The 16,075-nt window shown below is 44.6% G+C and overlaps 2 protein-coding genes across 2 annotated transcripts in view; one reads left to right on the top strand and one right to left on the bottom strand.

The window, feature by feature from the left end:
• The window catches only part of LOC311104822 (relaxin receptor 1-like), a gene marked incomplete at both ends in the record, with an annotated part of 142,641 nt that overhangs the window by 120,783 nt on the left and 5,783 nt on the right, over nt 1–16,075 (bottom strand). The gene's annotated exons all lie outside the window — the stretch shown is intronic.
• LOC311104894 (uncharacterized protein) lies at nt 4,241–6,772 on the top strand. Its single transcript, XM_084146860.1, has one exon. The coding sequence runs from the start codon at nt 4,269–4,271 to the stop codon at nt 5,505–5,507; it is 1,239 nt and encodes a 412-aa protein (XP_084002986.1). The 5' UTR covers nt 4,241–4,268; the 3' UTR covers nt 5,508–6,772.

Raw genomic sequence — 16,075 nt, 5'->3', positions numbered from 1 at the left:
GGTAGCCATGATTAGCTGTTCAGGAGTCTTATGGCTTGGGGGTAGAAGCTGTTGAGAAGTCTTTTGGACCTAGACTTGGCACTCCGGTACCGCTTGCCGTGCGGTAGCAGAGAGAACAGTCTATGACTAGGGTGACTGGAGTCTTTGACAATTTTGAGGGCCTTCCTCTGACACCGCCTGGTATAGAGGTCCTGGATGGCAGGGAGCTTTGCCCCAGTGATGTACTGGGCCGTACGCACTACCCTCTGTAGTGCCTTGCGGTCAGAGGCCAAGCAGTTGCCATACCAGGCGGTGATGCAACCAGTCAGGATGCTCTCGATGGTGCAGCTGTAGAATTTTTTGAGGATCTGAGGACCCATGCCAAATCTTTTTAGTCTCCTGAGGGGGAATAGGCTTTGTCGTGCCCTCTTCACGACTGTCTTGGTGTGTTTGGACCATGATAGTTCGTTGGTGATGTGGACACCAAGGAACTTGAAGCTCTCAACCTGTTCCACTACAGCCCCGTCGATGAGAATGGGGGCGTGCTCAGTCCTCTTTTTTTTCCTGTAGTCCACAATCATCTCCTTTGTCTTGGTCACGTTGAGGGAGAGGTTGTTGTCCTGGCACCACACGGCCAGATCTCTGACCTCCTCCCTATAGGCTGTCTCATCGTTGTCGGTGATCAGGCCTACCACTGTTGTGTCGTCGGCAAACTTAATGATGGTGTTGGAGTCGTGCCTGGCCATGCAGTCATGGGTGAACAGAGAGTACAGGAGGGGACTGAGCACGCACCCCTGAGGGGCCCCCGTGTTGAGGATCAGTGTGGCAGATGTGTTGTTACCTACCCTTACCCTTTAGAACTTCACGTTACGTTGCTTTTGTTGTTTTGTTCGGTGTTTATTCAATAAACGAACATAGATCTAGATATTGTAGATCTATGTTGGCCGGGTGTGGTTCCCAATCAGAGGCAGCTGTCAATCGTTGTCTCTGATTGGGGATCAGAGGCAGCCATGTTGCCTACCTATGTTGTGGGATCTTGTTTCTGTGTGTTTGGCTTGTTTGATGTTAGCCTTTAGAACTTCACGTTACGTTGCTTTTGTTGTTTTGTTCGGTGTTTATTCAATAAACGAACATGTACGCATACCACGCTGCACCTTGGTCCAATCCTGTACTCAACCAGCGTGACAATTTAGAATCCCACCGTGCCTTCTCCGCTATGCAATCTGGTTTCCGAGCTGGTCATAGGTGCACAGCCACGCTCAAGGTCTTAAACAATATAATAACCGCAACTGATAAAAGACAGTACTGTGCAGCCGTCTTCATCGACCTGGCCAAGGCTTTTGACTCTGTCAATCACCACCATTGTGACCTGTACGCTCTCGTTGGCTGGCCCTCACTAAATATTTGTCGACAAACCCACTGGCTCCAGGTCATCTATAAATCACTTCTAGGCAAATGCCTGCCTTATCTTAGATCATTGGTCACCATAGCAACACCCACCCGTAGTCTGCGCTCCAGCAGGTATATCTCACTGGTCATCCCCAAAGCCAACACCTCCTTTGGCCACCATTCCTTCCAGTTGTCTGCTGCAAATGACTGGAACGAACTGCAAAAATCTCTGAAGCTGGAGACACTTATCTCTCTCACTAACTTTAAGCATCAGTTGTCAGAGCAGCTTACCGATCACTGCACCTGTACACAGCCCATCTGTAATTAGCCCACCCAACTACCTCATCCCCATATTGTTATTTACATTGTTATTTATTTTGCTCATTTGCACCCCAGTATCTCTATTTGTACATCATCTTCTGCACATCTATTACTCCAGTGTTACTACTAAATTTAATTATTTTGCACTATGGCCTATTTATTGCCTTACCTCCATAACTTACTACATTTGCACACACTGTATATAGATTTTCTATTGTGTTATTGACTGTACGTTTTGTTTATTCCATATGTAACTCTGTGTTGTTGTTGTTTTTATCGCACTGCTTTGCTTTATCTTGGCCAGGTCGCAGTTGTAAATGAGAACTTGTTCTCAACTGGCTTACCTGGATAAATAAAGGTGAAATAATTTTTTTTTAATAAAAAAAGTATGGGGGCCCTGAAATACATTAACAAAGGCTCCAAAAACACCCAAAGATGTCCTTTTAGAAATGGCAAAGCTCTCAGTATAGTGATGCAGATCTTTAGATGTTGTACACATGAAATTGTGTCATTCCTAACTTTATATGCAATTTGATATGTGTACAACATCGATTGACCTGCATCACTATACTTAGAGCTTTGCTGTTTAGAAAATAATTGAGATTTGGTTGTAAAAAAATGTAACTTCTCCTTTAATGTTGACATAGTTATTAACCTTTAAGGTAATAATCACCGCTTGTGGAATCTAGTTACTGTACATCTCTCATGATAACCAAAGGGTATAAATACATGTTCTTATTATATTATATCAAGTGGTTGTCAATGTAACACTTATGTCTGATAAGACTTTCTCATTTCACAGTGGTATTACATTATTCAGTTAAGCTTTTATTCTTCAGACCAAAGGAGCGCTTAACCTTCTTAGATTGTCACTGGTATAAAATGTATGGATTATCTTTCAAAACTCATCTCTCATCTTTTCGAAGACAGAACACCTTTTCTGAAGACCTTAAAAAATTATCTACATGCCTCAGTGGTGCTGAACTTTCATATTTTACCACCAAAAATGACCAGATGTAGAGAAGAGATACAACAATTATGTTTCATTAGTCATTGCTCATCCACCCTAATAAGAGCACGTTTCCTTAACAAATCTTGAAACCATGTCTCTTGAGGAACATATTTTAAAGAGATTTGCAAAGCTATTTATGTCTAACATCTGTTCCCACCATAGCAGGTGATGCAGTGAATGGCCTACGCCAATGTTGTGATGCCACACAATCATGTCAGTTAAATTGCATGGTTGCATGTGGGCCATGTCATCAACTACAACTCCAAGAGCCTCACTCCAGTCTATTCATACTGACTGACCATCCCAGATAATTGCATTTGACCTCAGCGTGTTAAAAGTCCCCCTCACCAGCGATAAAGGTAAATGCCAGTCAAGATGGAACTGTTAACATTGACAACCTTTTTCCAACATTTCCCCTCCGAGACATAAGTATGTCATATACAGTAGTGGCTCTGAAAAGTTGAAGGGACAGAGCAATCAATCTGTGTCTCTACTAGGGTCAACAGGGAGATCCACATATTGTTTCCATTTCAAGTAAGGGAAATTGACATAAAATATCCACCGTATTTATAGAGCCATGTCATTCCAGATACAGTACATTCCAGATACAGTATATCATAGAAGCCAAGTTCTATTTGTAAATGTCATGGAATGCATTTGCTACAATGTTCACTTTTTAGTTGGTGGCTCACTATTTGATAGCATTTGGCGTTTAATCCTCTCTGATATCTGCAATCGGCATTCGATATTAATCACATAACTACCACATAATCAGGAAGTGTACCTTTCACTTGCCCCTTCCACCCCTACGGTGTCCAAATTAGGACAGCCTCCCAACTAACTCAGACATTTTCCAATATTTAAAGTGGTCCGATGCTGAGATGAGTCCACCTCCCATGCCATCTGTTACATTGCAGTTACAGATCAACCCCAAATGAATGGGAAAGCTGACTCATGTTGACATTTGATAACATTTGAAGAAAGAAGAAACATCTGACACACTGATTTTGGAATGAAGTAGCACTTTAAATTAGTCTGAATGGGACACTTTGAAAGACATTTGCCTTTCATGTAGCCTGTGTGCTCAATTACTTTTTCATGCTGTTGGATTCTAGCTTGAAATATACTTATTCATGTTACCACACTAGAACTTATTGATTACTTTACATGTATAAGGAATGTATATGTTGGGGTCAACGAAGGGTGGATAGGAACTTGGTGTATGGAAAGTTACTGAGTGAGACAATGGGAAGTGCAGAAAGTTAATATTCTGTTCAAACATGTTATTGTTGAATATCAATGTTACTAAGGAGGAGGCAAAGGGCAACAGTCTGGTTTCAGTTTCTAATAACGCAGGCTAGCTGCGGAACTAGGGAGAAGCGAGGAATTCGGCTTGAGGTCAAGTCAACAGATGAAGTGAGAAGAAACCTCTGGGAGAGGGGCCAGAGGGGCCCACCACAACTTCCACATTCACTTCACTGTACTGTACTGTACTGTACTGTACTGTACTGTACTGTACTGTACTGTACTGTACTGGAAGCGGTTTGAGGACATCCACTCTCCCACGATGGACTCAGACATACTGAATATAGAGGAGATAGTGATGGGGAAGGGGCCACCGGATCCCCCTGCAGAACTGACCACTGAGAAACCAGCGGAACCCTACAAACCCATTTCCTCCTTCAAAGCACCGCCCCCACCCACCATACAACCATACCAGCATGAGAACCTGCAGTGTTTCCAGTGCTTCATCACATTCTGTAACTCCAAAGCCAAGGAGAGGCACATGAAGAAGAGCCATCGCGAGGAGTACAAGCAGCAGCTCCAGCAGGGAGATACTCTGTTCACCTGTTATGTGTGTGACCGGACCTTTCCGTCCTCGGAGGAGCTGACCCAGCACCAGGGCTCACACAACAAGGAGGACAAGCCCTTCAAGTGTCCCCACTGCCAGGAGAGCTTCCGCACCTTCTCTGAGCTGACGACCCACAGGAGACAGGTCTGTCCAGAGAGGCAGTTTGTATGTAAGGACTGCAGTGAGACCTTCCGCAGCCCTGCCCTCCTTCGTACCCACCGCCTGGCCCAGCACCCCCGTCCAGAGGCAGAGGTGGAAGAGCCAGATGACCCTACCAAGACGCACCGCTGTGGGAAGTGCAACCGGGGCTTCGAAACGGAGTCTGAGCTAATAATGCACCAGGAGAACCACGCCGGTGACCAGCACTGCAACGGCGGCGCCTCGCCAGCCAAGAAGCGCGGACGGCCCATTAAAGCAGAGGACACAGCGGTCGGAGAGAAGAAAGGGAAGAGGAGGAAGAAGAAGGAAGAGGGGACAGAGGAGGCTGAGACTGGAAACAATGCAGAGGAGGCTGCAGCAGCTCCGGCTGAGACCAAGGGGAAAGCAGCAGCCGGCGGCAGACGGGGTCGTCCTAAAGCAACAGCAGGCGAGGAGGCCAGAGAAGACGACAGTGAAGTCCCAGCAGAGGAGAAGAAACCCAAGGCGGCTCCCGCTCCACCCAAGCAGCACCCCTGCCCTGAGTGTGAGCTCACGTTCCATGCCCTGGCCCAGCTCCGCGCCCACAAGAAGGAAAAGCACACCCCACGTAAGGCCCACCCCTGCGAGGAGTGTGAGGAGAGCTTTGCCCGTGCCGAGCAGCTAGAAGCCCACAAGAACCGGGCACACACCAAGGGGCGTTACGCCTGCCCTACCTGTGGCAAGAGCTTTGGCCGAGAGAGCAACCTGAAGGCCCATCAGCAGAGCAGCCACCCGGAGGAGGAGGAGAAAGAGGCAGCGGGCCGCAGCATGAGATAATTCAGAATGGGGAAGGAGGGGTTTTCTGTAAAGGGATTGGGGAGGGGACGAAGAATCAGAGAGGGATTTTAAAGAATTAGAATTTGGTCAAGGGTTTTTGTTGGTTTGAGGTTGGGTGTGAAATTTAGATCATGAGTTTGGAGTGTTTTTAGAATGTGAGAAAGACGGGTGAGGAATTTCTTGCAGGATTTTTAACAGGTGAGCTGAGATGTCCCACTGATTGTTCAGCATTTGCCATTTTTGGGTTGTGTTAGGATGTTCAAGGCACACATCACGCTTGGAATGACTGACCTACTAACCAAAAGATGTAAGCCGTTGTTAAACCCATCTGTCATACACCTGTGTCTTATCTGGACTAAGAACAACAGCAATTAGTTTTGGGCATCATGTTTGTTCCCTCATTTTTGTTTTGATTAATATCTTTTAAATGATTATCATGATAATTGAGTGTTACTGTTTTTACATTTTTTTAGAGGTGTTTGTGTGAAAGAGTGTGTGTATAATGGCTTTCATGCTGTCTGACACATGGCGCTTTTCTTGTTTGTTTTATGATTTTTATATTGCTAAGTAAGTGTTCTGTAGTAGCAGATGAAATGCAACCACTGTGCATTTTATAAAACCTGTTGAGGATATTTACTATTTGAAAGAGATTTTTGTGAAAAGTAAACATGGATTGGAATGTTTGGGAGTTGCAATTTCTAAGAGACATTATGTTTCTATTTATATATGGTTTCTGGTTCATGTAGTGGTGCATTGTCATGCCAAACTGTTTCTATTATGATTGGCTTCTAAGTTGTACTGCTATTGTTAAATGCACAGAGTAAATGTATAGAAGTATGGAGGTGTGTTTCTCCACTAGGTTGGTTTCGTTTAGGCCCAATGGTTCTTTGGTGTCATGCATAGATTTTCACGTCATCCTAAACAATGGTTGTAATGTAGACTGTAAGGAGCCATTGGGCCCAGGCGGGGCTGGCTTGGTGGAGAAATACATTTTGATATTTTTATGCTCTGTGCATTTAGCGATAGCAGTATAGTTTAGAAGTTAATCATAATTGAAACAGTACTCCCGAATCCAGGCTCTGTTGTAGCCTGCCGCGACCGGGAGACCCATGGGGCGGCGCACAATTGGCCCAGCGTCGTCCAGGGTAGGGGAGGGAATGGCCGGCAGGGATGTAGCTCAGTTGGTAGAGCATGGCGTTTGCAACGCCAGGGTTGTGGGTTCGTTTCCCACGGGGGGCCAGTATGAAAAAATAAATAATAATAATGAATGCACTCACTAACTGTAAGTCGCTCTGGATAAGAGCGTCTGCTAAATGACTAAAATGTAATGTAAATGTACTACAGTCCTATCTCACACGCATACACTTCCACGCCCACGAAGGTTCTAGCATCAGGCAGGGCCATGACTACACCATTGAGATGAACCAATTAAGTTCCTGTCTAGCAAAAGAGATGTATTGGCTGTCTAGAAGTTGTGTAAGATGTTGACCCTGCCTAGTAGGAGGTAATAAATATATATGCTTGTGTGAAGGGACAGAGCACAAGGTTGCTCTGCGGCTCGGTGCTGGAAAGTGTCCACATTGACAGATGGACTGAGAAACTGATCAACGTCAGTGTTAGTCAACATCAGTTGACCAAAATAACTTTAATGTGCATGGATTTTGTACACAGATCAATAGATATTATTTGCCTTTGCAGCTGTATGACCCATTGGGTGAATAAACTTGGTTTGAGCTTTTCCTAGTCGTCCATTTGAGTTTTTACTCTGTTCAGAACCTAACAATGCCAAATAAATCTGAATCAATACAAACCATATCTCTTGATCTGTGTACAAAGTCCATGCACATTAAAGTTAGTTTGGTCAACTGATGTTGACTAACACTGATGTTGATCAGTTTCTCAGTCCATCTATCAATGTGGACCCTTTCCAGCACTGAGCCACAGAGCAACCTGTTAGTGTATCAACCATGGCTGACTTGTCAGTCAGGTTACTGTAGGAGGTGTACCTTTTCTCACCCCATAATATTTGCATATAATTTTCATTCATTGGAGCTTATCTGATTTCATCAATTTGTGACACCTCTTGTGCTGTGCATGACAGGGTGGTCTTGCCTATCAGAGCTTTAAATAACATTATGGTAGTCACTGTCATATTCAGAAGGAGAAAAAGATAATACCTTCAGACAGTCCATACTTAACATACAGAGGAGCCCAGGGTATGTGGTGACTGACAAGCACTTATAGCGGTGTTCCTCATTTAATTGGATGAAACCAATGCATGCAGGCGGGCCAAAAGTAACTCAATGATCTTGATTATCACTTTTAAAAGAACTATAACTGCCATGGAATTAGCAAATAAAGCAAACATTTTCTCGGATGTGTCTTACAATATGTGTAATGCTAATACAGTATGTTGAATTATTGATTTTACTCATCAATATCTGTTTGATATCTGAAAGTGGTGAGAATGTTATTTAAGCGTGACTCTCAGGGCCAAAATCTTTGCCTTGCCAATTTGAGAAAAGCACATTGCAAGATTAAAACGTTTTATATTTATTGTATGAGCCACAATATGTATCTCTATGGTATGAGCATCATAAAGGAGATTCTTTCTATATCCTTGACTCTCTACTGATATTCATTCCACATCACTAAAATAAGGTGAACAGTTATTTTAAAAGGTCCCATGACCTCAATACTCCCTTACAAACAAATTATGGGAAAATACAGTACATAATATATAAATTATGACTGAGAATAATATTTCCCAACCCAGCACCACAGCAACTGCAATATCTAAACGCGAAACATCTGCAGCCAGCAGTCATGAAGGAAATAAAAATTCCCTTTGCCCCCATATCTACATGCAGGAGGGACAGCAAATCAACATCAGCACAGTGTGTGCTGTTTAACCTTATTTGATTTTAAAAGGTTATACTGAAGCAATGTTCTCATTCACTTTATGTGCTCACTGCTCATTTTTTACATTTTAGTCATTTAGCACACACTCTTGTCCAGAGCGACTTACAGTTGGTGCATACATTTTATTTTATATACTGGCCCCCCGTGGGAATCTAACCCACAACCCTGGCATTGCAAACGCCATGCTCTACCAAATGAGCTACACGGGACTCAGTATGCCTATCCATAATAGTTGGGTAATAGAGCACAACGACTCCCACCAGACGTTTCAATTTCATGGTAACTTATGGGCATGTTGAATGATGTGTATGCATGTGGGCATTGGGACGGATCCAACCTAGATATTTTATTTAGAAAGAATCGAACTACGTTTGCTTCAGTTGCATTCCATTAACGAGAGGAAAGAAATGCAAAACTGGCACCTGTCGTTATTCCTCGCACTTGCTGATCATAATGACTTGCTTACATAAAAAAATAAAAGTGTTATGCTCTTTTCAGTTATATAATTTTTCCCTCCTCTCTTATTTAAAGATGGAGTCCAGACAGGCTACTTTAGGATACCTTCTGAATGGACCTTTGTTTTTCCAAACTGCCCCCTTAATTTTTTCATTCAATTGAGTTTATGACGGAAGCCTGGGGGGTTTTATTCTAGACGTGAAGATATTTCAACATCATGTCCAGATGAAAAAAGGCTACACCAATGACTGTGCATTCGGAAAGTATTCAGACCTCTTGACTTTTTCCACATTTTGTTACGTTACAGCCTTATTCTAAAATGTATTAAATAAAAAATTTTCCCTCATTAATCTACACACAATACCCCATAATGACAAATCAAAAACTGATTTTTAAAAATGTCACCTCCCTGACCAAGGCCCTTCTCCCCCAATTGCTCAGTTTGGCTGGGCGGCCAGCTCTGGGAAGAGTCTTGTTGGTTCCAAACTTTTTCCATTTAAGAATGATGGAGGCCACTGTGTTCTTGGGGACCTTTAATGCTGCAGAAATTGTTTGCAAATGTATTAAACATTCAAAACAGAAATACCTTATTTACATAAGTATTCAGAACCTTTGCTATGAGACTCAAAATTGAGCTCAGGTGCATCTTGTTTCCATTGATCATCCTTGAGATGTTTCTACAACTTGATTGGAGTCCGCCTGTGGTAAATTCAATTGATTGGACATAATTTGGAAAGGCACACACATGTCTATATAAGGTCCCACAGTTGACAGTGCAAGTCAGAGCAAAAATCATTGTGTCGAGGCACAGATCTGGGGAAGGGTACCAAACAATTTCTGCAGCATTAAAGGTCCCCAAGAACACAGTGGCCTCCATCATTCTTAAATGGAAAAAGTTTGGAACCAACAAGACTCTTCCCAGAGCTGGCTGCCCGGCCAAACTGAGCAATTGGGGGAGAAGGGCCTTGGTCAGGGAGGTGACAAAGAACCCAATGGTCACTCTGACAGAGATGCATAGTTCCTCTGTGGAGATGGGAGCCACTCCTCAGTAAAATGCACATGACAGCCCGCTTGGAGTTTGCCAAAAGGCACATAAAGGACTCTCAGACCATGAGAAACAAGATTCTCTGCTCTGATGAAACCAAGATTGAACTCTTTGACCTGAATGCCAAGCATCACGTCTGGAGGTAACCTGGCACCATCACTATGGTGAAGCATGGAGGTGGCAGCATCATGCTGTGTGGATGTTTTTCAGCCGCAGGGACTGGGAGACTAGTCAGGATCAAGGGAAAGATTAACGGAGCAAAGTACAGAGAGGTCCTTGATGAAAACCTGCTCCAGAGTGCTCAGAACCTCAGACTGGCGCAAAGGTTCACCTTCCAACAGGAAAACGACCCAAAGAACACAGCCAAGACAACGCAGGAGTGGCTTTGGGACAAGTCTCTGAATGTCATTGAGTAACACAGCCAGAGCCCGGACTTGTACGTTATCCCAGAAACCCTAGACCCGCTCCAATTTGCATACCGCCCCAACAGATCCATAGATGATGCAATCTCTATTGCACTCCACACTGCCCTTTCCCACCTGGACAAAACGAACACCTACATGAGAATGCTATTCATTGACTACAGCTCAGCGTTCAACACCATAGTGCCCTCAAAGCTCATCACTAAGCTATGGACCCTGGGACTAAACACCTCCCTCTGCAACTGGATCCTGGACTTCCTGATGGGCCGCCCCCAGATGGTAAGGGTAGGTAACAACACATCTTCCACGCTGATACTCAACACAGGGGCCCCTCAGGGGTGCGTGCTCAGTCCCCTCCTGTACTCCCTGTTCACCCATGACTGCATGGCCAGGCACGACTCCAACACCATCATTAAGTTTGCCGACAACACAACAGTGGTAGGCCTGATCACCAGAAACGATGAGACAGCCTATAGGGAGGAGGTCAGAGACCTGGCCGTGTGGTGCCAGAATAACAATCTCTCCCTCAACGTGATCAAGACAAAGGAGATGATTGTGGACTACAGGAAAAAAAAGAGGACTGAGCACGCCCCCATTCTCATCGACAGGGCTGTAGTGGAACAGGTTGAGAGCTTCAAGTTCCTTGGTGTCCACATCACCAACAAACTATCATGGTCCAAACACAGCTACACAGTCGTGAAGAGGGCACAACAAAGCCTATTCCCCTTCAAAGTTATACAGCTGCACCATTGAGAGCATCCTGACTGGTTGCATCACCGCCTGGTATGGCAACTGCTCGGCCTCCGACCACAAGGCACTACAGAGGGTAGTGCGTACGGCCCAGTACATTACTGGGGCCAAGCTTCCTGCCATCCAGGACCTCTATACCAGACGGTGTCAGAGGAAGGCCCTAAAAATTGTCAAAGACTCCAGCCACCCTAGTCATAACTGTTCTCTCTGCTACCGCGCGGCAAGCGGTAACGGAGCGCCAAGTCTAGGTCCAAAAGGTTTCTTAACAGCTTCTACCCCTAAGCCATAAGACTCCTGAACAGCTAATCATGCCTACCGGACTATTTGCATTGTTTGCAACTGCACATGGGGGACAAAGACAGGACTTTTTGGAGAAATGTCCTCTGGTCTAATGAAACAAAAATAGAACTGTTTGGGCATAATGACCATTGTTATGTTTGGAGGAAAAAGGGAGTCGCTTGCAAGCCGAAGAACACCATCCCAACCGTGAAGCATGGGGTGGCAGCATCATGCTGTGGGGGTGTTTTGCTGCAGGAGGGACTGGTGCACTTCACAAAATAGATGGCATCATGAGGAAGGAGAATTATGTGGATGTATTGAAGCAACATCTCAAGACATCAGTCAGGAAGTTAAAGCTTGGTCGCAAGTGGGTCTTCCAAATGGACAATGACCCCAAGCATTCTTCCAAAGTTGTGGCAAAATGGCTTAAGGACAACAAAGTCAAGGTATTGGAGTGGCCATCACAAAGCCCTGACCTCAATCCTATAGAAAATGTGTGGGCAGAACTGAAAAAGCGTGTGCGAGCAAGGAGGCCTACAAACCTGACTCAGTTACACCAGCTCTGTCAGGAGGAATGGGCCAAAATTCACCCAATGTATTGTGGGAAGCTTGTGGAAGGCTACCCGAAATGTTTGACCCAAGTTAAACAATTTAAAGGCAATACTACCAAATACTAATTGAGTGTATGTAAACTTCTGACCCACTGGGAATGTGATGAAAGAAATAAAAGATAAAATAAATAATTCTCTCTACTATTATTCTGACATTTCACATTCTTAAAATAAAGTGGTGATCCTAACTGACCTAAGACTGGGAATTGTTACTAGGATTAAATGTCAGGAATTGTGAAAAACTGAGTTTAAATGTATTTGGCTAACTAAGGTGTATGTAAACTTCCGACATCAACTGTATATTGAGGAAATCTGATTATAATCATTATTTTAGCGATGCACGGTAGACATCCCTCCTAATGAAAAGACCCCCATCGTAATGACGTGAGCTGCTTAAGAGCACACTTGTATTAATATGTGTTTATGGATGAGAAAGGGAACTTGCCATTTCCAAAAAGAAGCTCAGGGTGGAATCTGGGATTCCCTGCTTTGTGATCTTTTGCCTAAATTAAATCTAAATTGGTTGCCTAAATTGGTTTCTTTAAATAGGCCTAGGCACTATACTTTTTTTATTGCACATTTAATTAAACTGACACATATATACGCTAGCATACGAATGGTGGATTAATACTCAACTGGCACCGACGAAGATGGCGGCCTTGCGACTAGCTCTTAGGAAACTTTGCAGTATTTTGTTTTTTAATATATAATTTTTTTACATTATTAGCTCAGAAAGGGTTTTGCATCATTACATACAGCCAGGAAAAACTATTGGATATCAGAGCGGCGGTAACTCACCAGCATTACGACCAGGAATACGACTTTCCCGAAGCACATCCTTTGTTTGCTCTCCCCAGGGCAACTGAACTGATTCCAGCGGCTGACCCAAAACATCGCTGGCGGAGGAGAGGCGCTCGGAGCGGCCTGCTGGTTCGACTTAGGAGGCGCGCACACCACCCACCGCTTCCAAGTATTCTACTCGCTAATGTTCAGTCTCTGGTTAACAAGCTCGACGAACTACGAGCAATGATTTCTTTCCAGAGAGACATCAAGGCCTGTAACATACTCTGTTTCACGGAAAAATGTCTCTCTCGGGATATTCTGTCGGAATCGGTCCAGCCAGATGGGTTCTCAGTTCATTGCGCAGACAGGAATACATATCTCTCCGGGAAGCAAAAGGGCAGAGGTGTGTGTTTCATGATTAAGGCTGAGGCTGCATTTATTGTAGCCGGGGATTTTAACAAAGCAAATTTGAGGACTAGACTGCCGAAGTTCTATCAACATATCGACTGTTTAAATGTTTTTACATTTGAGTCATTTAGCAGACGCTCTTATCCAGAGCGACTTACAGTTAGTGAGTGCATACATTTTCATACTGTTGTACTCGCGCTGCTAAAATCCTCAACCATTGCTATTCGAACTTCCGGGATGGTTATAAGGCCGTCCCCGCCCTCCTTTCGGCAAATCTAACCACGACTCCATTTTGCTTCTCCCTTCCAATAGGCAGAAACTCAAACAGGAAGTACCGGTGCTAAGGACTATTCAACGCTGGTCTGACCAATCAGAATCCACGCTTCAAGATTGTTTTGATCACGCGGACTGGGATATGTTCCGGGTAGCTTCCGAAAATAATTTAGACGTATACACTGAAACGGTGACTGAGTTTATCAGGAAGTGTATAGGTGATGTTGTGCCCACTGTGACTATTAAAACCTACCCTAACCAGAAACCGTGGATAGATGGCAGCATTCGCGCAAATCTGAAAGCGCGAACAACCGTATTCAACCATTGCAAGGTGAATGGGAATATGGCAGAATACAAACAGTGTAGCTACTCACTCCGCAAGGCAATTAAACTGGCAAAACATCAGTATAGAGACAAATTGGAGTCGCAATTCAACGGCTCAGACACGAGACGTATGTGGCAGACAATCACGGACTACAAAAGGAAAACCAGCCACGTCGCCGACACCAACGTCTCGCTTCCAGACAAGCTAAACACCTTCTTCGCCCACTTTGAGGATAACACAGTGCCACTGACGAGGCCCACTACCAAGGACTGTGGCCTCTCCTTCTCCATGGCCGACGTGATTAAGACATTTAAGCATGTTAACCACCGCAAGCCTGCCGGCCCAGACGACATCCCTAGCCGCGTCCTCAGAGCATGCGCAGACCAGCTGGCTTGTGTATTTATGGGCATATTCTATCTCTCCCTTTCCCAGTCTGCTGTTCCCACACGCTTCAAGATGGCCACCATTGTTCCTGTACCCAAGAAAGCAAAGGTAACTGAACTAAATGACTATCGCCCTGTAGCACTCACCTCTGTCATCATGACTTGTCAAGGATCTAGTCAAAGATCATATCACCTCTACCTTACCTGTCACCCTAGACCCACTTCAATTTGCTTACCGCCCCAATAGATCCACAGACGATGCAATCGCCATCACACTGCACACTGCCCTATCCCATCTGGACAAGAGGAATACCTATGTAAGAATGCTGTTCATTGACTATAGCTCAGCATTCAACACCATAGTACCCTCCAAGCTCATCATTAAGCTCGAGGCCCTGGGTCTGAACCCTGCCCTGTGCAATTGGGTCCTGGACTTCCTGACGGGCCGCCCCCAGGTGGTGAAGGTAGGAAACAACATCTCCACTTCGCTGATCCTCAACACTGGGGCCCCACAAGGGTACGTGCTCAGCCTCCTCCTGTACTCCCTGTTCACCCATGACTGCGTGGCCAAGCACGCCTCCAACTCAAATCATCAAGTTTGCAGACGACACAACAGTAGTAGGCTTGATTACCAACAATGACGAGACTGCCTACAGGGAGGCGGTGAGGGCTCTGGGAGTGTGGTGCCAGGAAAATAACCTCTCATTCAACATCAACAAAACAAAGGAGATGATCGTGGACTTCAGGAAACAGCAGAGGGTGAACCCCCCTATCCACATCGACGGGACCGCAGTGGAGAAGGTGGAAAGATTCAAGTTCCTTGGCGTACACATCACCGAACAAACTGAAATGGTCCACACACGCAGACAGTGTGGTGAAGAAGGCACAACAGAGCCTCTTCAACCTCAGGAGGCTGAAGAAATTCGGCTTAGCACCTAAAACCCTCACAAACTTTTACAGATGCACAATTGAGAGCATCCTGTCGGGCTGTATCACCGCCTGGTACGGAAACTGCACCGCCCACAACCACAGGGGGTGGTGCGGTCTGCCGAACGCATTACCGGGTGCAACTACCCGCCCTCTAAGACACATACAGCACCCGATGTCACAGGAAAGCGAAAAATATCATCAAGGACATCAACCACCCGAGCCATTGTCTGTTCACCCCGCTATCATCCAGAAGGCGAGGTCAGTACAGGTGCATCAAAGCTGGGACAGAGAGAATTAAAAACAGCTTATATCTCAAGGCCTAATTTACACGTCTCTGTTTTCACTGTTCCCTTCTTGTGCAATTCATGCATCTGCTCTGGCCACTGGCCTCTCTCTCTCCATCCTCTCTCTATTCCTCTCATAGCTCTTGAACAGTTGCCTAGCCCAATGCGTGTTCCAGAAGTAGCAATTTTTAGCAATAAATATATATATATATTTGAGAAAATAAGCACCTTGCTCTTGCTTGCTGGATATAAAATAGGCTACAGCATTCACACAGTGAACTGGCAAGGAAGTTTGAATGGCGAGAGCTTTCTTGGTGTGAAAAATGAAATAAAGGAGCCCATATGGAAGAGAATCATGAAGCAGATTTAACTTCTTTAGGAAAACAGTCCTAATGTTGGAAACAAACATCATTATGTTGTCATTCAGAGTCACAGTTACTTATTTTCTAAGCTATAGCACACAACATTTTACATACAGCAGGTTTTTAAAGGACCAAAGAGTTTGTCTAGAGGGCTGCATTCCTGTAGTGCTTAGAGATTATTTATATATTAAGATTGTATTTATTATATCTAATTGACCGACATCAGTTCAATTACTTGAATTCCATTTAGTTCTGGGTTTTTTGTAAGCCCAACCTGACGTTTCTCTAGAGAGAAATCAAATCATTCACCAGTGAAATGAAGTCAATAAAACTAT

Source organism: Coregonus lavaretus (genome assembly GCF_964263955.1).
Source record: "Coregonus lavaretus genome assembly, chromosome: 29".
NCBI lineage: Eukaryota > Metazoa > Chordata > Actinopteri > Salmoniformes > Salmonidae > Coregonus > Coregonus lavaretus.
This window is presented reverse-complemented; position numbering and strand designations above follow the sequence as displayed.